The sequence below is a fragment of the Megascapheus bottae genome, chromosome 5 (assembly GCF_031878675.1).
Source record: "Megascapheus bottae isolate mThoBot1 chromosome 5, mThoBot2.hap1, whole genome shotgun sequence".
In the NCBI taxonomy this organism is placed as follows: Eukaryota; Metazoa; Chordata; class Mammalia; order Rodentia; family Geomyidae; genus Megascapheus; species Megascapheus bottae.
The window spans coordinates 5,067,659-5,088,885 of NC_143513.1; the positions used below are offsets into that span (position 1 = coordinate 5,067,659).

The 21,227-nt window shown below is 38.0% G+C and overlaps 1 protein-coding gene across 1 annotated transcript in view; it reads left to right on the forward strand.

Annotated features, from left to right (window-relative positions):
* Sugct (succinyl-CoA:glutarate-CoA transferase) overlaps nucleotides 1-21,227 on the forward strand; it is a 552,732-nt gene that overhangs the window by 14,838 nt on the left and 516,667 nt on the right. The window contains exons 2-6 of the mRNA XM_090332615.1: nucleotides 1,622-1,673; nucleotides 2,986-3,059; nucleotides 6,237-6,322; nucleotides 6,805-6,855; nucleotides 8,122-8,242. Coding sequence (XP_090188741.1) covers nucleotides 1,622-1,673; nucleotides 2,986-3,059; nucleotides 6,237-6,322; nucleotides 6,805-6,855; nucleotides 8,122-8,242 — 384 coding nt within the window. The remainder of the gene's footprint in view (nucleotides 1-1,621; nucleotides 1,674-2,985; nucleotides 3,060-6,236; nucleotides 6,323-6,804; nucleotides 6,856-8,121; nucleotides 8,243-21,227) is intronic.

Sequence of the window (21,227 nt, forward strand, 5' to 3'; positions counted from 1 at the left end):
GTCTCTGCCACGCCCAGCAGAATTTCACGGCCACTCCTCTGTAGAGTGCTGCTAGAGCAGTTGAATATTGGGTGAGAGAAAGTTCTTAATGCTCCCTATTTTGCTCATCCATTTGACTAGGGGCTTCCCTGGAAATGTGGTGCTCTTCAGCTGAGATAAGCTGAGGCGAATCCTGACTGAACTAACAGTGGAGGGTGTAAACAATTACACTCTTTACATGTGAGCAATGCTTGGTTTCTTGAAGGGGTGTCTGAGTGCTGTGTCTCTTCCCTAGCCTTCAAAACATGATCAAATAAGGGACAGCTGATTCAGCTGGAGACAAGGGAGAGAAGAGTGGGAGGGAATGAAGTTGCAGAGGTAGCCAGAAAGACCAGGACTTTGGGCTGTGGCAAGATACTGGATTTCAGAGGCACTGTAGCTCAAGTGGTAGAGTACTAGCCTTGAGCTGAAGAGCTCAGGGACAGAGCCCAGGTCCAGAGCTCAAAACCTATTACACACACACACACACACACACACACACACACACACACACACGAAGATACTGGATTTCAATTGGAGTTAGGTAGATTTTGAGCGGGGAAGAGTCTATAGTGTGTCTGACATTTAAAAAGGATCATTGGCTGATATAGAAGGCTATCTCTGTAATAAGCTGTCGTGTTAGTCTACTTATTGCTATATGAAAACATTTTTTAAAGGGCCTTGTGGTTTATAGGCACCTCCAGATCTTTTGGTTTTGGCTAATTTGTTTTTTTAATTAGTAGACATTACTTGTATGAGGAGGAGTTTCATTGCAACATTTCTACACATATACAATATAAACATATAGTATGTCATATATATGTACATATATGATATGCATACAATAGTGTATATATTCACTATATATAATATGCATGCATACAGTATGAGTACAATATCCTCTGTCACACTTCCCTTATCTTCATCCCATGATCTGGTTATTTTCAAGATTCAGTCTCAGTTTTTGTGTGACCCGGCTGCCTCTGATTATGCTTTCTAATACACCTGGGCTGAAAATTCAGTTCAACCCCGCAGGCCTGAGCTTGCTTTTTTATTTTTGCCAGCCCTGGGACTTGAACTCCAGGACCTGGGCACTGCCCTTGAGCTTCTTTTGCTCAGGGGTAGCACTCTACAACTTGAGCCATAGCGCTACTTCTGGCCTTTTCTTTGTATGTGGTACTGAGGAATTGAACTCAGGGCTTCATGCATGCTAGGCAAGCACTTGACCACTAAGCCACATTCCCAGCACTGAAATTGCTTTCTCTGTTGATATAAGATCTCTTGTACTTTTTTTTTTGGCCTAGGCCAAAGTTCCTATTACTTATAAAGCAGAATTATGAAAAATAGTTTACTTTTTATGGCAATAAAGATTGCATACATGGCTGGGAGTTTGGCCTAGTGGTAGAGTGCTTGCCTAGCATGCACAAAGACCCAGGACTGGCAAAATAACTAACTAAATACATACATACAAACATACATACATACATACATAAAGCCAGATTTAAAGAAACTTTGCATACAATAGGATATATAGAATTCTGTATTTTTTACTCTGGATATTAGCAATCAGTACTCTTCAAACATTTCTTCTGTGTTTTGCCAGACACTGACAATGCGAAGCCATTGGAAGGTGTAAAAATTCTGGATCTAACAAGGTTTGTTTTGATTTATCTATATTTTAGTGACTGAGATTTTCCTGTCTTTCAGAAAGTTGGTGTTTTGGGTTATAAGGGGATGATTACATTGAAATGCGGGGAAGGAAGAAGAAAAAAGAAAGGAAAAATTCCTGGATACTGATCTTCTAAAAGATACATTTGTGTAGTAGTCACAAATTTTTTGCTAATCTACATGTTCATATATAACATTAAAATCAGATAATACTTTTCTGGGGGCTTGAACCCAGGGCCTAGGTTCTATCACTGAGCTTTTTTTTTTTTTTGCCAGTCCTGGGGCTTGAACTTGGGGCCTGAGCACTGTCCTTGGGTTTTTTCCTCAAGGCTAACACTCTACCTCTTGAGCCACAGCACCATTTCTGGCCTTTTCTATGTGTGTGGTACTGAGGAATCGAACCTGGGTCTTTGTGCATGCTAGGCAAGCACTCTACCACTAGGCCAAATTCCCAGCCCACATCACTGAGCTTTTTAAAAATAGATATTTATTTATTTTAGTTCAAAGACTGGCACTTTCCCACTGAGCCACAACTCTACTTGCTTTCTATTTTTTTTTGCCATTCCTGGAGCTTGAACTCAGGGCCTGGGCACTTTCCTTGGGCTTCTTATGCTTAAGACTCTACCACTTGAGCCCCAGCGCCACTTCTGGCTTTTTCTGTTTATGTGATTCTGAGGAATTGAACCCAGGGCTTCATACACACAAAGCCACTTTCTCAGCCACAACTTCAGTTTGTGTGTGTATGTGTGTGTGGTTAATTAGAGACTTCTGCTAGGCTGTCTTTGAGCTATTATCTTCAGATATTAGCTTCCTAAGTAGCTAGTAGTACAGATATGAGCCACTGGCACCTGACTTAAAAATATTTTAAAATTCTCTTTAAGTAGTTCTTCAAAGGGTTTTCAATTCAACCTCTCAATTTATAAGTTTAATGCATCTTGATCAATGTTACCGGCTCCATTAGTCTTCCTTGTCTCTCTCAACCCCTCTGTCCCTGAAAATTACTTGGCTCCATTTTTTCACATTTGTCTACCCCTTTCCCCTCGACCTCACCCCATATTCAACAACACAGATTTCTGCTTCTTGATATTCATTTTAACCTATGAGTTAGTTGTTTGAAGGAGTTACACATTGCAAGCCCCCCTTGATACAAATGGCCAAATTACAGTTTTAAGCATTTTGATTCTTACTAGCGTTACTGTGCTACTAGTGTTTGATGCTTACTATTGTGATGATGTACTATTAATAGAACAATTAGTACAGAACTTTCCAGATGATCATTTACCATTGTTTACATTGCAGGGTGTTGGCAGGACCTTTTGCTACTATGAATTTAGGAGATCTTGGAGCAGAAGTTATAAAAGTGGAACGACCAGGTGAAGTTTTTGTGTGGATCAAATAAAACATTTCTCAGGCTTCCTGTTTTACAGGTTGTGACCTTTAACCTTGTACTCCCTGTCACATGTTTTGCGTTGATCTTTCTGCCTCTCTAAAACTTTGCTTTACTCCAAGACTTAAGCTTGCCTTCCTCCAGTTTCATCTGGCCTCATTCTCTATCCTTTTACTTGCTGTACAAGTTTTATATATTGTGTAGTTAGGTAGTAAAGCTTCTTTTAAAATGTACCATATATATTCAAGTACTGTTTTAATCTAGTTTAAAGCTATGTTAAATTCGAATAAAGTCATGGAACTTACAAAAACAGTGTAATATATATAGAGAGAAAGGGGATGAGGAAGAGAGAGGGAGAGGGAGTGTAAGATAAGACGGAGAGGAGAGAGAGAAAGAGAAAAGGAGAGAGGCATTTTGTGCATTTCTGGTGTATACTTCTGGCATTTTTTTCTACCTGAGAGAAGAATGGAAACACGGAAACAATCTAATTTTAGGGATCTCCTGGTATCTCCTCTCCCTCCCCTTTTTCACTCTTTTAATAGATCATGACTTAAAAAAACTGGGGTGGTTGGATTCTTTGGTAATTCTCTGAGAGCTCTTGTCTAAAGAGCCAGATTCACGTCCACATTTCCATGAAGCCATTGGCCAGTTTCTTACTGAGCAGTTCCCTTTATAGACTCTACTGTGTCACTGTGTCATTCTTACCTTTTGGTAATTAGCTGTTCATGCTCCCTGTCATTATTGATTTACCTCCGTTTAAGATAACAAGCATTTTCTCTTGTCCTGTTTGTCCTGAGAGTTTGTTTTTTGAATAAATGAATTTATTCTTGATTCTCTTTTATATTATAAAGATAATGCCTATTTTTTCTTGAAAAATTTGAGCAAAATCTAATGGCTATTAGATTGCTTATAACATTTAAATGACTATAGTTTAAGATATATCCATGCACACAGATTTAGTTTTAGCTATAATTGCCTACATAGGCAACTGTAATGTTTAATTTCTTAAGCCAATATTTACCCAGAACTTACAAAAATCTTAAGTATTCTATTGTATTCCATTTAATTATTTTTTTATTTTGCCAGTCCTGGGCTTGGGCTCAGGGTCTGAGCACTGTTCCTGGATTTTCTCAAGGCTGGGGCTCTACCACTTGAGCCACAGCACCACTTCTGGCTTTTTGCTATGTATGTGGTACCGAGGAATCGAACCTGGGTCTTCGTGCATGCTAAGGCAAGCACTCTACCACTGGGCCAAACTCCCGGCCCCTCCATTTAATTATTGAATCATTTTCTGATTCCTATCTATTTTGTGCTAAAAAGCCACTTGACAATGCCATATTTTACATCTGAAATAAATATGAGAACATTTAAGAATCACTCCAAGTAGATTTCTGGAATAAAATATTCTTTTTTTTTTTTTGGCCAGTCCTGAGGCATGAACCCAGGGCCTGAGCCCTGTCCTTGGGCTTTTTTCTCAGGGCTAGCACTCTATCTCTTGATCCGCAGCACCACTTCTGGCTTATTTTTCTTTGTATATGCTACCGAGGAATTGAACCTGGGTCTTTGTGCATGCTAGGCAAGCACTCTACTACTAGGCCAACTCCTGGTCTTTGTTTTGAAAGATTTTATTAATACTGATTTTTACATCATATTTCAAATGTCATTTTAACAAATAAGAATTCAAGAAGGGAATCTCCATATGCAATCACTGGCACATAGAGTTTTAGAACATAATTAAAATTAAGCTGAGGGTTTATATGTCATAGATACATATAAATCTACATAATATAACATTATGTCTATAGAGTATATATCCCATCATATATTTTTAGGTCTATGTAGTTACGTTTATAAAATGCTGACTCCCTGTGCTGTTCCAAATATTCCAGAGATAGAACTCAAGCCCTGAATGGTTTCTCTTAGGTTTCTCATTCAAAGCTAGAGTTAGAGCTATACCACTGAAGCTAGAGCTGAGTGATTCATTGGACTTTCTAAGCCAGTATCCTACTACCAGAGCCACTTTCCCAACCCTTTTTGCTTTGATTATTTTTCTAATAGTGTCACACTTTTTACGTGGGTCTGGACTGAACCACAATCCTTCTATATACACTTCCCTCCTTACTGAGATGACAGGCATACGCCATCATACTTAGTTTTGCTTGAGATGAAGTCTTTAGAAGTTTTTGCTCAAGCAGGATTAGAACCTTGATCCTGTCTCCTAAGTAATTAGGATTACAGGAGTAAGCCATTATGCCAGTTAGACTTTTATTCTGAAGTAATACCTAGATAACCAAAATTTTATTCCCAAGCAGTATTTAAAATTATTAATATTTTATATAGGGTAACCCACTTAGACTTTTCTGTTTGTTGTTGTTATAGATGTTATAGAATTAGTAATCACTGTTACATATTTAACCTCAGATATTGCTTTACCATAAAGACTCACATCATTTTTCTGATTTAAATTGTCTTTAACAAGCAACTTTTGCAGACTCCATCTTTTCTAAGAGACAGTGAAAGGGCTGAACAATGTGTTTGCTAAACATGTATAATAAGGGGCTTGGAGCTTGGCCTAGTGGAAGAGTGCTTGCCTAGCATGCACAAAGACCTGGGTTCAACTTCTCAGTGCCACATACACAGAAAAAGTCTCAAGTGGGGGCCAGGAGTTTGGCCTAGTGGTAGAGAGCTTGCCTAGCATGCACTAAGACTTGGGTTCGATTCCCTGGTACCACATACATAGAAAAAAAAGCTGAAGATGGTGCTGTGGCTTAAGTGGTAGAGCACTAGCCTTGAGAAAGCCCAAGGACAATGCTCAAGCTCTGAGTTCAAGCACCAGGACTGGCAAAAATAAAACTAAAAAGGATAGTAATCTTCACCCCTGAAGTTTGCCATTTATCAAATCTAAAGACTTGCCAGAGGAACTGTTCTTTTGGAATTAGACTTTCAAGGATGCCACTTAGGTGAGAAGAGATAGGGGAGATTTAGTGTTTAACACAGAAAAGTAAAGAGGTAGGCAGGCCCATGGAGCTCTCAGCCTGAGGATCCCCAGGGCTGAGCTGATCTGTGGGAACTTGTGGTGATGGTTGTGCATGTGGACCAGCCTGGTGGACGAAGTGTTCCGGCTGTCTCGGTGGTTCATAATGGTATATGTTTTTCTGCCTAGGAGTTGGTGATGACACACGAACTTGGGGGCCACCCTTTGTGGACACAGAAAGTACATATTTTCTCAGTGTTAATAGAAATAAAAAAGTAAGAATCTCTCTCTTTTTGCTTTATTTGTGTAATTTTATTATGTAATAACCAAACTTTGGATATTGTGGCTTACTTTTTTTGGTAGATTTAACTAGTATTTCAAGTATTCGCTCACCAAGTGTCAACTAAAATTTCTCCTAATCTTCCTTCTCTGTTAAGTAATTTAAAACATTAAAATTACAATAGAAATGATTTTATGAAAGAGAAATAATTTGGTTCTTTACAGTTGTTATTGATTTAAAGAACACTAATTGCCCAACACTTAGTATTTACTCTTGAAAAACATTCATTGAAATCTTTATCATCCTAATCTATCCTAGTTGTAAATAAAATCAGTAAAGGTTATTTAGATATTTCCTCATGAGCAAAATAAGCTTGCTTTAAAAGGAGAAACTAACATATGAATGGTATGCTTACTGAACTACCACTAGTAAATTCTTTGTAATAATACTTTAATTTATCTTTTTTTTCATTTTTAGAGCATAGCTGTTAATATCAAGGATCCACAAGGGGTAAAAATCATCAAAGAGGTACAGCATTTTCTACAAAGGCATCTTTTTATTGAGATTGAAATTAACAATCTGAACATTAAAAAAACATTAGAATAAAAGTGTTTTAAGACTTTCTTTTAAGGACAGTCTGTTGTTATAAATTCCATTCAACAATGTAGGCTGACATTTTAAAGTAAATATACTGTATTCAGAGCCAGCCTGGGTGGGAAAATCCTTGTGCCTATATCTCCAATTAACCAGCAAAAGGCTAGACTGAAGTTGTGGCTCAAGTGGTAAAGCACCAGTAATAAGTTAAAAAAGAAACTGAGGAAGAGCTTGAGGCCCTGAGTTCAAACTCCAGTACTTTCCATGTACGCACATGTGCATACACACACACACACATACACACACACACATACACCCAAAGAATATGTGACTTAGAATGTATGTGGCCTGGAAAATATTTACTAATTGATCTTTGATAGAAATTTTTCCCATTCTTGATTTACAGTGTTACTTTGTTATGTGTGTGTCTATGTGTGCATGCACACTCATGTATCTAAATCTGTTGATGATGCCAATGAAATTTTTACTAATTAGTATATTTATTTATTTGCAGTGCTAGGAATTGAACCCAGGACCTTGTGTGTGCTAGGCAAGCCCTCTACCACTGATCCATACTCCAGTCTTAAATTATTTAGTTTCCAAAGATGTTTTCCTAGATTTTGTGTACTTATTATCTAATCATTCTACCCATTCTTGTGACACTATATTAGTATGGACAATATAACCTGAGCATTTCTTGAATTTGGAGGGAGAAGAATCTAGTCAATGCCATGTTTCTGCACAGCAAATTAATAGCTATTATTTTAATGACAATAAAGACTTTTAAGTAGTTATGTTTAACTAAATTTTATGTTTAACTAAATTTATTTCCTCTCTTGTGATTTTCTGGCCTCTTACAAAGCCAGAATTCATTGTGTCTATTGAAATTACAATTATAAACATGGGAAAATGGTTGAAAGTTTGGAAGATTCTTCAGAAGTCTGACTCTTTTTTTGGCCTGGAGCTTGAACTCAGGACTTTGTGCTCTCACTTGGCTTTTTTGGCCAAGGCTGGCACTCTACCACCTGAAACACAGCTCCACTGGCCTTTGCTGGTTACTTTGAGATAACAGCCTAGGTTTTGTCTGCTGAGCCAGGCTTTGAACCTTGATCCTCAGATTTCAGCCACCTAAGTAGCTAGGATAACAGGTATGAGCCATAGCTCCCAGCTAGTCTGAGTCATCTTTACTTCTTCCTTCAGCTTGCAGCTGTTTGTGATGTATTCGTGGAAAACTATGTTCCTGGCAAACTGTCCGCAATGGGCCTGGGCTATGAAGATGTAGACAAGATTGCACCTCACATTGTCTACTGTTCCATCACGGGTATTTATTTCAACCCTGCCACACAGCAGTTCCAAGCTTTTCCAATCTCTGCCTTTGCTTGCTAGCTTGCTGTTGCTGCTGCTGCTTCTTTGTCCTCTACTTCCTCTTCTTCCTCTGTCCTGGGGCTTGAACTCAGGGCCTAGGCACTGTCCCTGAACAAACCAAGGGATAGAAAGGAGGGCTGGGAGGCCCTGATTGCTCATCTTGAATCAGAGGACTACCTGTGTGTATGGATGTATATGTGTGTATGTTCATGGTGTGTGTGTGTGTGTGTGTGTGTGTGTGTGTGTGTGTGTGTGTGTATGTGGGGGGATATGTCATAGTACTACACAGTTTTGTATATTTTATAAATTATTGCTAATTGGGGAATGTAATTTAGTAATTTAAGTAACTCTTAAAATAGGAAATTCTAGGGCATGACTCAAGTGATAGGATGCCTGCCAATGAGTATTGTCAGAGACCAAGTTCGAGTCTCAGTATTATATAAAAAAACAGAAAAGAAAAATGGGAAATTCTATTTATAATTCTGTCAGAAGAATTAATAATATTTTCAGTTTTTTTTGGCTAGTCCTGGGGCTTGAACTCAGGTCCTGGCCACTGTCCTTAAACTTCTTTTGCTCAAGGCTAGTGCTCTACCACTTGAACCACAGCACCACTTCTAGCTTTTTCTGAGTAGTTTATTGGAGATAACAGTCTTATGGACTTTCCTGCCCAAGTTGTCTTTGAATCACAATCCTTAGATCTTAGTCTCCTAAGTTGCTAGGATTACAGGCATGAGCCACCATGCCCCTGGCTTTTGGGATTTGTTTTCTGTCCAAGGTGGCTTTAAACCTTGATCTTCAGTTTTCAGTCTCCTGAATAGCTAGGATTATAAATGTGAACCATTGGCACCTATGTGTATATGTTATATTATATATACATATTTTTAAGAAATCATTTATTTAAATAATGGATTGTGGGGCTTGAACTCTGGACCTGGGCATTGTCCCTGAGCTCTTCAGCTCAAGGCTACTGCCCTACTGCTGGACCTGGACATTGTCTCTGAGCTCTTCAGCACAAGGCTATTACTCTACCCCTTGAGCCACAGCACCACTTCCTGTTTTCTAGTGGTTAATTGGCAATAAGAGTGTCAGACATTAGGGCCTGGGCTGGCTTTGAACTGTGGTCCTCAGATCTCAGCCCCCTGAGTAGCTAGGATTATAGGTGTGAGCCACCACACCTGGCTTATTTTTTCTTTCAATATCAGGGGTTGAACTCAGAGCTTCAATCTTGCTCAGATTTCTTGTCTTCATCAGCTTATTCACAACTGGTGCTCTATTATTTGAACCATGCTTCCAGTCCAACTTGTACTAATTTATTGGAGATTTTTTGTGTGGTCTAGCTTTGACCAGTGATCTTCTGGAACCTGAGTAGCTAGGATTACAGTGTGAGCCACCAGCCCTGAGTTATGTATATGACAGAGAGAAGAGCTAGAGAGGAAAATAAAGCAGAGTAGGGAAGACTCGTATTTCCTGATAGGTGCTGAGGCTTCACAGAGCAGGTGACACTTGAGCAGAGACTGGAGCAAAGTTAAGCAGTGAGGCATATAGATATTGGCAAAGGAGTCAGAAGATAAGCAGTGAGTACAAAGGACCTGGGGCAAGAAAGTGACAGGTGAGGCTGGTGTGGCTGAAGCTGTGAGAGCAAGGGATAGATGAGGAAAAAAACCCAGGGAGATGAAGGTTATTGAATCCATAAAAGGCCATGGGCTACTTTTAACAAGTTTGGCCATGCTCAAGTAAGATTGCAAACTACAGAGAGTTTTGAGCAGCATGATACAATCTGACATTTTGTATTACTACCGTTAGAATTACTGCTGTTACTGCTTTTTGGCATTACTGAGTTTTTTTTTTCTCAGTCATAGGGCTTGAACTCAGAGCCTGAGCACCATTTCTAGCTTTTTCCCATGTATGTGGTACTGAGGAATGGAACTCGGGTCTTACTGTGTGGTGGGCAAGCACTCCACCACTAGGCCAAACTCCCCGCCCCAGCACGACTAAGGTTTGAACTCAGGGCTCTGCTTGCTAAGCAAGTGCGCTACCATTTGATACACACCCCCAGCACTGATGTGACCAATTTTTTTTTTATGAAACAATTCCTGTATTTTTATTCCTTTTTTATTGTAATTAATAAAAGGGTTACATTATATTCACCAGATACATTACTTAACAATCATTGCTACCCCATTTCATGTTTTTGTCTCCATTTCCCTCCCTCAGCCCCTCCCCTCGTCTTGTTTTCTCTCCTTCCTTATCCTATTTCAAATAACCAAATAAACATATATACAATATATCAGATAACAAGGTAAGCTACTGTAACAATGTGAGATAACCAAGGGACAACAAAAGAGTTGAGAAATAACATAGTACATTAAGAACAACAGTCTGATGTGACCAATTTTTTTTTTTAATAAGGAAGGTGAATTTACTGGGGAAGAAATAGATGGTGAACTGACCGGCCAGGGACACAGTGCAGACTTGGGAGCTGACACTGTGACCCCGAGCAGCTCTCACGCTCTATTTCTTTTTTTTTATTAAAGAATTTATCAACATTGATTTTTACATCATATTTCAAATGACATGTTTAACAAACAAGTGTCCAAGAAGGGAATCTCTATCTACAATCACTGGCACTTAGTTTTCAGAACATAATCAAAATTAGGCTGAGGGTTTGTATATCATAGATACATATTAATTTATGAAATAAAACATTATGTCTATAGAGTCATAGGTTTTTATGTCTATGTGGTTATGTTTATATTTCCAATACAATGTCCATAACATTGGATATGCAAATAATGAGTCCTTGCTCTTGAACTGTTTGGATCTAATAGCCACATATTAAGGATACCATGTGCCTTTTGTTCCTTTGGTCTTGACTTGTCTCACTCAACATGATTCGCTCTAGATTCATCCCGATATAACCAATTTTTTTAATTAAAGAATTTATCAACATTGATTTTTATATCATACTTCAAATGACAAGTTTAACAAACAAGTGTTCAAGAAGGGAATCTCTATATACAATCACTGGCACTTAGTTTTCAGAACATAATCAAAATTAGGCTGAGGGTTTATATGTCATAGAAACATATTAATTTAAGAAATAAAACATTATGTCTATAGAGTCATAGTTTTTTTATGTCTATATAGTTATTTTTATATTTCCATTACCATGTCCATAGCATTGGGTATGCAAGTATTGAGTCCTCGCTCTTGTACTCTTTGGATTTAATAGCCACATATTAAGGATACCATGTGCCTTTTGTTCCTTAGGTCTTGACTTGTCTCACTCAACATGATTCGCTCTAGATTCATCCACTTCCCTGCGAATACAATTATTTTATCTTGTCTGTTGGCTATGTAGAATTCCATTGTATATATATATATATATATATATATATCACATTTTCTGTATCCATTCATCTGCAGTAGGGCATCTGGATTGTTTCCATTCCCTGGCTATTGTGAATAATGCAGAAATGAACATAGCTGAGCAGGTATCCTTATATAAAAGCATAGCTACTAAAGTAGAAAGACAGCCAACCAACTGGGAAAAGATATTTACCAATAATACATCAGACAAATACTTAATATCTAGTATCTACAGGGAACTCAAGAAAGTAATCCCCGCCCAAACCCAACAAACCAATCACTAAATGGGTAGGGAACTAAAGAGAGACTTATCAAAAGAAGAGGTTAAAATGGCAGAAAATCATATGAGAAAATGTTCATCATCCATGGTCATAAAGGAAATGCAAATAAAAACAACCATAAGATATTATCTTACCCCAATAAGAATGGCCAAGATTTTGAACTCTGACAATGACAGATGCTGGCGGGGTTGTGGAGAAAAAGAAACCCTATTGCACTGCTGGTGGGATTGTAAACTAGTTCAGCCTCTCTGGAAAACAGTGTGGAGGTTTCTTAAAGAACTGAAAATAGACCTTCCCTATGATCCCGCTATACTACTTCTGGGCATCTATCCTGAACATCATAACCCAGGATATGATAAGGACATCTACTTTCCATTTTTTAAGATACCTCCAAAATGCCTTCCAGAGTGGCTGAACTAGTTTACATTCCCACCAGCAGTGCAGTAGGGTTCCTCTTTCCCCATAACCCTGCCAGCATTTGTTGTTGTCTGAGTTCAGAATATTGGCCATTCTGATTGGGGTAAGGTGGTATCTTAGGGTTGTTTTTATTTGGATGATGAGCATTTTCTCATATGGCTTTTTTTGGTCATTTTAACCTCTTCTTTTGATAAGTCTTTTTTTAGTTCCCTTAACCATTTAGTGATTTTTTTTAGGGGGTGTTTAGGGGGGATTAGTTTCTTGAGTTTCCTCTAGATATTTGATATTAAGCATTTGTCTGATCTATTATTGGCAAATATCTTTTCCCAGTTGGTTGACTCTCTTTCTACTTGAGTAGCTATGCCTTTGTCTGTGCAGAAACTTTATTTTTAGGTAGTCCCATTTATCGAGTCTCCTTCCAGTCTGTTGTGACCCTGGGACAGGGACGGGAAGTTTTTGCCTGTGCCTATGAATTCCAGTGTCTCTCCTACTCTATCACGTAGCAGTTTCAGGTCTGATATTAAGGCCTTTGATCCATTTTGAGTTAATGCTTGTGCAGGATGATAGGCTGGGACCAGTTTTTAGTTTTCTGCATGTGGCTGCCCAGTTTTTCTAGCACCAATAATTGAATAGGCTGTGTTTGTTCCACAGCATATCTCTGGCTCCTTTGTCAAATATAAGTTGTCTATTGGTATGTGGTTCTATTTCTGGATCTTCTATTCTGTTCCATTGATCTTCTGGTCTATTTTTGTGCCAACACCATGCTGTTTTTGTTATTATGGCTCTATAGTAGAGTTTGAAGTCTGGTATTGCTCTTTTTGCCTAGAATTGTTTTGGCTATTCTAGGTCTTTTGTTGTTCCATATGAACGGTTGGATTACACCTTCTATTTCAGTAAAGAATGTCTGTAGGAGCCGGATGTGATGGCTCACATCTGTAATCCTAGCTACTCAGGAGGCTGAGATCTGAGGAGCAAGGTTCAAAGCCAGCCTGGGCACAAAAGGACCTGAGACTCTTATCTCCAATTAATCTCTAGAAAACAAGAAGTGGGGCTTGGCTCAAGGGTAGGGTGGTAGCCTTGAGCTGAAGAGCTCAGGGACAGCGCCCATGCCGAGTTCAAGCCCATGACACACAAAAACAAACAAACAAACAAATAAAAGAATGTCTTTGGGATTTTGATGAGAATTGCATTGAAATTGTATACCAATTTTGGCAGTATGGCCATTTTCAGTATGTTGGTTCTTCCTACCCATGAGCATGGGATGTCTTTCCATTTCCTGGTGTCCTCTTTAATTTCCTTCTTTAGGCTTTTATAGTTTTCATTAAATAATTTCTTTATATCTTTGGTTAAGTTAATTCCTAAGTATTTTATTCTTTTGGGAGATATTGCAAATGGGATCATTTTCTTGATTTCTCCTTCTGGTTGTATTGGCATACAGAAAAGCTACTGAATTTTGAAAGTTGGTTTTGTATTCTGCCACTTTGCCAAAGTGATTTAGTAGTTCTAGGAGTTTAGGAGTGGAGTTTATTGAGTCACTCAGGTAGAGGATCATGTCATCTGTAAATAGGGATACCTTAATTTTGTCTTTCTCCATGTGGATCCCTTTGATGTCCTTCTCTTGCCTTATTGCTCTGGCTAAGGGTTCCAGCACTATATTGAAGAGAAGTAGAGAGAGTGGCTATCCCTGTCTTGTTCCTGATTTTAAGGTAAATGGTTCTAGTCTTTCTCCATTTAGTATGATACCTGCTGTAGGTTTGTCATATATGGCTTTATTTTAAGTAATGTACCTCCAATTCTTATTTTTTTATAGTGCTTTCAACATGAATGGATGCTGTATTTTTGTCAAATGCCTATTCAGTGTCCAGAGAAATTATCATATTGATAATTAGCTCTATTGATATGATGTATTACATTAATTGATTTGTGAATGTTAAACCAGCCTTGCATCTGTAGGATGAAGCCTACTTGATCATAGTGTATAATTTTTAAAAATTTGTTTCTGGATTCTGTTGGCTAGTATTTTATTGAGGAGCTTTGCATCTGTGTTCATTAGAGAGATTGGTCTGTAGTTTTCTTTTTTGGTTGGTCTTTCCCTGGGTTGGTGATGAGTGTGATATTAGTTTTATAAAATGAGTTTGGTATGGCTCCTTCTATTTTTCAGAAGAATTTCAAGAGTACAGGTATAAATTCATCTTTAAAAGTCTTTTAGAATTCCGTAGTGAAACTATCTGGACTTGGGTTCTTTTTGGTTGGCATGTCTTTGATTGCTTCCACTATCTCATTGTATGAAATTGGTTTGTTTATTTGACTTATCTCTCCTTGGTTGAATGTGGGTAGCCTATCTTTATTTAGAAAATCATCCCATTTCTACTAAATTTTCCTGTTTCTTTGAATATAGGCCCTGGAAGTACTTATTCATAATGGACTGAATTTCTTTTTTTTTATTTTTTATTTTATTTATTTATTTATTTATTTATTTTTTGCCAGTCCTGGGCTTAAACTCAGGGCCTGAGCATTGTCCTTGGATTTTCTCAAGGCTAGAGCTCTACCACTTGAGCCTCAGCACCACTTCCGGCTTTTTTTCTGTGTATGTGGTACCAAGGAATCGAACCCTGGTCTTCATGCATGCTAGACAAGCACTTTAACCACTGGGCCAAACTCCCGGCCCCTGGACTGAATTTCTTGAATGTCAGTAGTGATTGTTCCTGTAGGATCTTTAATCTTGTTTATTTGAATCTCCTCTCTCCTTTTTTTGATTAATCTTGCCAGGGGTCTGTCGATTTTGTTGACTTTTTCAAAGAATCAATTTTTTGATTTATTAATTTTATGTATAGTAGATCTTATTTCAATCTCTGATATTTCTGATTTTATTTTTGTTATTTCTGTCCTAGTTGTTTTAGAGTTAACTTCAAGAAAGTTTTCAACTTCTTCTTTGATTTGTTCTCTAACCCAAGAGTTATTCAGAAGTGTGTTATTCAGCTTCCAAGTGTTTGAATATTTTTTACCCTTTACTATGTTGTTTAGAACTAGTCTGATTCCACTGTCATCAGATAGAAGGCAGGGGATTATATCAGCCCTCTTGTATCTGCTTAAGTACTTTGTGTGAACTATTATGTGATATATTTCTGGAATATGTTCCATGTGCTGCTAGAAAAATGTATAGTGTTTTGCCTTTGGGTGGAAGACTCTGTGTGTGTCTGTTAAGCCCAGCTGGGTTTTGGTGTCATTTAAGTCAGAGGTGTCTTTGCTTATCTTTTGCTGAGCCTATCTGTCTTTTGGGTGACAGTGGCATATTGAAATCTCCCACTATGACCGTGTTTGAGTCTGTCTTGTTCTGTAGCTTTACGAGAGTTTTCTTGACAGACTTAGTTACTCCCATGTTGGGGGAGTAAATATTTATTGCTGTAGTATTCTGGTTATAAATGGTATCCTTTACTAATATGTAGTGTCCATCTTTATCATTATGTACTGATTTTACTGAGAAGTTAATTTTGTCAGAGATTAAGATTGCTACTCCTGCTTTTTGCAGTGTGTTGGATTGGAAAATTCTTTTCCATCCCTTCACTTGGAGTTTGTCTCTGTCTTTGGCGGTGAGGTGGGTTTCTTGGAGACAGCAAATTGATGGGTCTTGTTTCTTAAGCCAATCTGCTGTTCTGTGTCTTTTGATTGGGTAGTTCAGCCCATTCATATTTAGGGAAATTATGGAGAAGTGGTTAATGTCCTTTGTCATTATTTATTTTTCCTTCTGTTTTTCTCTCCTTCTCTTTTTTTCCCTTTGTGTTTACTGATTTATAGGTGATAGCTTCTTGATTAGAATACTTGCTGCTCTGCTCTTTGTTCTTGATTACTTAATATTTTTTTGTTATGCTGCTTTAGTGTGCATAAATACATATAGATTCTCTTTGGGATGAAATACTCTTGTTTCTCCCTCAAATGTAAATGCTAGTTTTGCTGGATATTTCAGTAGTGTATGGACAAATGAAAATTAAAGGCTAAAATAAGATTTCACTTTATACCCATGAGATTGGCAAGCATTTAGAAGGTTACATATCCAAGAAGATGGGTTTCAAGAAGTGTAAAATGCACTTATCACATCATCCAGACAAATAACATACGTATCCACTTGGAAATTGTCACATTCCCTACAGGTTCACATTTGAAATGAACAATGGTTAGGATCACAGTTTTCTGGACATTCACATATCATTAGAGAATTATTTTCTTGCAGCTTTCACATTCTATATTTTAATGCAGCAAAGAACATTGGAAGAAGATTATGTGATCCTGCAGTTTTTAGCTAAGTGGAGAATGAGTGGATTGTATGGTTCTCAGTTTTAGGGATGGAAAAAGGAGGAGGTGATAGGCAGACAAATGTCTGAAATAGCATCCTTCATTATTGTAAAGATTGTCAGGAGGTGACAGTCACCTCCTGTTACAGCTCATTCTTCTTTATTTCCTGAGAAGGAAATGGGTCCCAAATGGCTGAGGGGCCTGAGATTACACAGCTATTTAATAGTAGATAGGTTTAAAATTCAGGCTTTTCAATTTAATGTTAAGTGACTCAAAGCCATTCTTAGACATATCATTGTGAAGTGCTGACATGGATTTAGTGATTATAAGACACTGTTCTACTAGAGAATTATTTTTGTCATCCTCTTTCATTTGTCGTCGATCACATTTGCAAAGATGGGAGTCATAAACAGTCAGGAAGTCAAAATTTCAACCAATTCCCTGGAAGCAGCAGTCATTTATGAGTTGTGACATTATATGACTATAAAGCAAGCCTCATCTCTTTTGTAGAAGTGTTGGCATTTTTTTCATTTTTAGTTTTGGTAATCGTTTGTTGTAAAATATTTTATTTTGTTTTTGCTTTTAAATCTTTTGATAAGGCTGCTTTATATTTTTCAGCCGAGAGTTGCAAATGTCATGAGTGGAAGTCTAGACCCTTCTGATGTTTCCCGGTAGAACTACTTCTGTTGTTAGCCCTCTCAAAGCCCAGGTCATCTGTTGTCACTCGCATGTTGGCCTGATGGGAATAGTGTTAGAATGGCTGTGCGATTAACATTAATGCATTCCGACAGCACTGTGGCCAAAATTGCCTCAGTTCATGAAAATCGGTCTGCAGAACACAAGTGCTAAACTGATCTCGGAGGAGGAAGGACCTAATTTATTTGTTTTTAAAATTTATATAGTTTTATGCCCTCAGAGAAGACTGAGTATGCACATTAGGGGGCAGTGTTGAGAAAGCTATCATTCTCTAGGAATCCCAGAGGGAACAGTAATGTATACTATGAACCACTGGACAGAAAGAAACATGTCAGGGACATATCTGAATTTATGTCTCTCTCTCTCTCTCTCTCTCTCTCTCTCTCTCTCTCTCTCTCTCTCTCTGTATATATATATATATATATTTAAGTTTGTTGGATTGTGTTTTATAGATAACAGTTCTTAATACTAAGAAAACAAGTCACAAACTTTACCTAGCACCTTAAATTTCAAATCAAGCTCTTATGACTTACTTAATAGGGCCTAGGTGGGTAACAAGGTCCCAAATAGACTTTTTAAGTTACTTGGCCACTTACTTGCCTCAAAAGGCTAGCATTCTTCTCTTCTGGTTTACCCTGAATACTTGAGGCAGGAAGTTCCTAGCAGTTTAATAAGGCAGTGAACATGATATATCCAAAATGTGTTTATTGGGACGGTTTCCTACTCATTTTGGTTCACAGTGCTTTTAGTGCTGATTCCTTCGGAAGGAACATCCTCCTGTAGGCTGGCAGAGGACAGTGGAGCAACCAACTCACAAAACTACTGTTGGTGCATGGCTAAAGACCGTGGTGATTTTATAGCACCCTGGGCATTTCACATCCATGAAGTAGGAGTTAGGACTGCACCAGGTGCTTCTTCTTGTGTTTCCTCTTCTCCTCTTCAGGAGGGATGAAGGAGATCCTTTGTGAGAGACATGTTTATATATGTTTCCTTTTCTTTTTTCTTTTTTTTGCCAGTCGTGGGGCTTGAACTCAGGGCCTGAGCACTGTCCTTGGGCTTTCTCAAGGCTAGAGCTCTACCACTTGAGCCACAGCATCACTTCCAGCTTTTTTTCTATGTATGTGGTACCAAGGAATCGAACCCAGGTCTTCATGCATGCTAGGCAAGCACTCTACCACTAGGCCAAACTCCTGGCCCTATTTATATTTTTTTAAAAAGATGTTTTTTATTTTTTTATTAGTGCTGGTACTGGGGCTTGAACTCAGTTGCTAAGACCTGTTTCTTAGCTTTTTTTTGCTCAGGGTTGGCCTTCTACCATTTAAGCCACAGCTCCACTTCTTGCTTTTTGGTGGTTAATTGGAGATCACAGTCTCTTAATTTGTGGCTTGGAATCATGACCCTCAGGTCTCAGTCTTTGTAAGTAGCTTGCTAAGATTATAGGTGTGTAATCAATTTTTCTGTTTTTAAAGGTTTTTGGAAATTAAATTTTAAATTATGTGAATTCCTTTATGGAATTCTTTTATCTGTCCTTGTATGGACAAATTCCTCTTGAATTAGGGTCCCATAAGGGACCTCAGACTCAATTCAGAGAGATTTTCAAGAGAATCAGATCCACTCTTTAGTTGTAAACAGAAAAGGCCTGGGAGTTGTACTTATGAAACAAAAGAAAAACATATATATGTTAGAACAAAGGGACAGGAACAGCCAAGAGATGGGGTTGGAGGCATTGCTCAAGTGGTAGAGTGCCAGCCAATAAATGAAAGTATCAGATACTGAGTTTGAGTCCTGGTCTTGGACTAAAAAAAAAGAGCCAAGAAAAATTGTAGGAAGGACATGATAGACAGATTCATCCTATTAGATACTAAGATTTACAGAATAGATTTTTGTAGAAATACGTGGGGAAACAATTTATCTTTATGGAGAAAGATAAAATTGAACTAGTGTTCAGGATAAACATTGCACATATGATTCCTGACTTGAAGAAGCTTACACTCCACTGCTAGAGACCTTCCATAAACTAACGAAACACAATGTTTTAGGGCTGGGAGAAGGACTCAAGAGGTAAGCACATAAAAAAAGAGGTAAGCACATGACTAGAAAGCAAGAGTCTCTGACTGAGGCCTCACTACCTCTCATCCCTCCTCCAAAGATAATATGCTGTACATTAAGAAATTGTACTTATGATGGCAGTATAAAGAGATTACTGTGGTAGAGACTCATAGAAGAGAACATGCATGCTTCAAATGGGTGATCAGGGAAAGCCTTTTTTGGGGGGGAAAACACTAAGCAGATCTGAAGGATAAGTTCAGCCATGCAATTAACCAGGCAAGAGGCAAACCAGCAGAGAGACTGCCATGTGCTGAGGCCTCAAGGTAGAAAAGGTCCAGATACTTTATGAAGAAAATGCCCATGTGTCTAGAATACTGAGTACAATGCCTGAGAAGATACTGTAGAGGAAGACAGTGGCTAGGCCAGGCAGGAAGAGGTTTGTGCAACAGACAAAGCTCATAATGGTCACAAGAAGCAGGACTCTGTTGACCCATCTCATTTTAAACCCTGATTTAAGAATGGGATTTGTGTTTCAGAAAGTAGCTGTTGAGATAAAATTTCTTTAGCTTATCAAAGGTCACTGTCGTGTTTCAGTCAATCTCAGAGAATGATGAGCACAGATGCCTATGACCAGTTGTCATGGCAACAGGGAGAATTAAAATAAAAACAAACTGCTATAGTGGGATTCCTATGGAGTGAGTTAGTTTCTCCCTCTTCCCCCCACCCTCTCCATATTTCCTGGTTATTTGCCATAGAAATTTTGAAAAGGAGAAAAGAAAGTCTAGAGATGGAAAGGGAGAAGGAAGAATAAGAAAGAAATGAAGAAAAAAGAGAGGAAAGAAAGAAGGTAAGATGAAGAATGAAGGGAGGAAAGAAGGAAGAAGTGATGGAAGGGAGGGAAGAAGAAATGACCGGAGTGAGAAAGGAGGAGGGAGGGAGAAAGGAAAGGAGGAAGGAAGCAGTGAAGGGAGAGAAAAAGAAAGGAAAGAATAAAAAAACCCTGTCCAGATTAGTTTTCTGAAGATGCTGACATGCATTATGAATCATTTCTACATTGAATAAATAACCAATATGGCATTTTATTTTACATTTTTATTAGCATCATTAGTTGTGTAAGTCCATATTGTGCACAATTTACCTTGATCAGGCTCATTCTTCTGTCACTTTCCCTCATCCCCTTTCCCCATCTCCCACATCAACCCCAACAAGCTTCACTGCTTCATTTCACACATGTGCAGAAAGTGTGTGCATATATACACACACATATATATATCTATTTAAGATTTTGAATGGTTCATTTATTAGTCAAACAAGGAGAGCTATTTACTAATTATAAATTGATTCAACTATTTTTCTTTATTCCTTTTAAAAATAAAGTTTGATTGGAACTCATTTCACATATTCATTTACATATCATCTATGGTTCTGTTTTTCTATATTGCAATTGTATGGCCTATAATGTCTATTTTTAAATTTTTATTTTTAGAGGGCTTGCTTATGGTTGGCTTAAGTCATTACTCTAGTCCAGTATTTTGCTGTAAATTGGAGATGGAATTTTTTTATTTTGCATTTTAAATTTTTCTTTAAGTAGTTGTCCAAAGAAGTTGCCATTTAACACAGCAGTTTATTACAAGTGTGTGTAGCTCACACCTGTAATTCTAGCTATTCAGGAGGCTGACATCTTAAGACTGTTGATCAAAGCCAGTCCAGGCAAGACTCTTATTTCCAATTAACTACCAAAAAAGCCAGAATTGGAGCTGTAGCTCAAATGATAGAGCAAAAGAAGCCCAGGCCCCAATTTCAAACCCCAGGACAGGCAAAACAAAACAAAATCCCCAA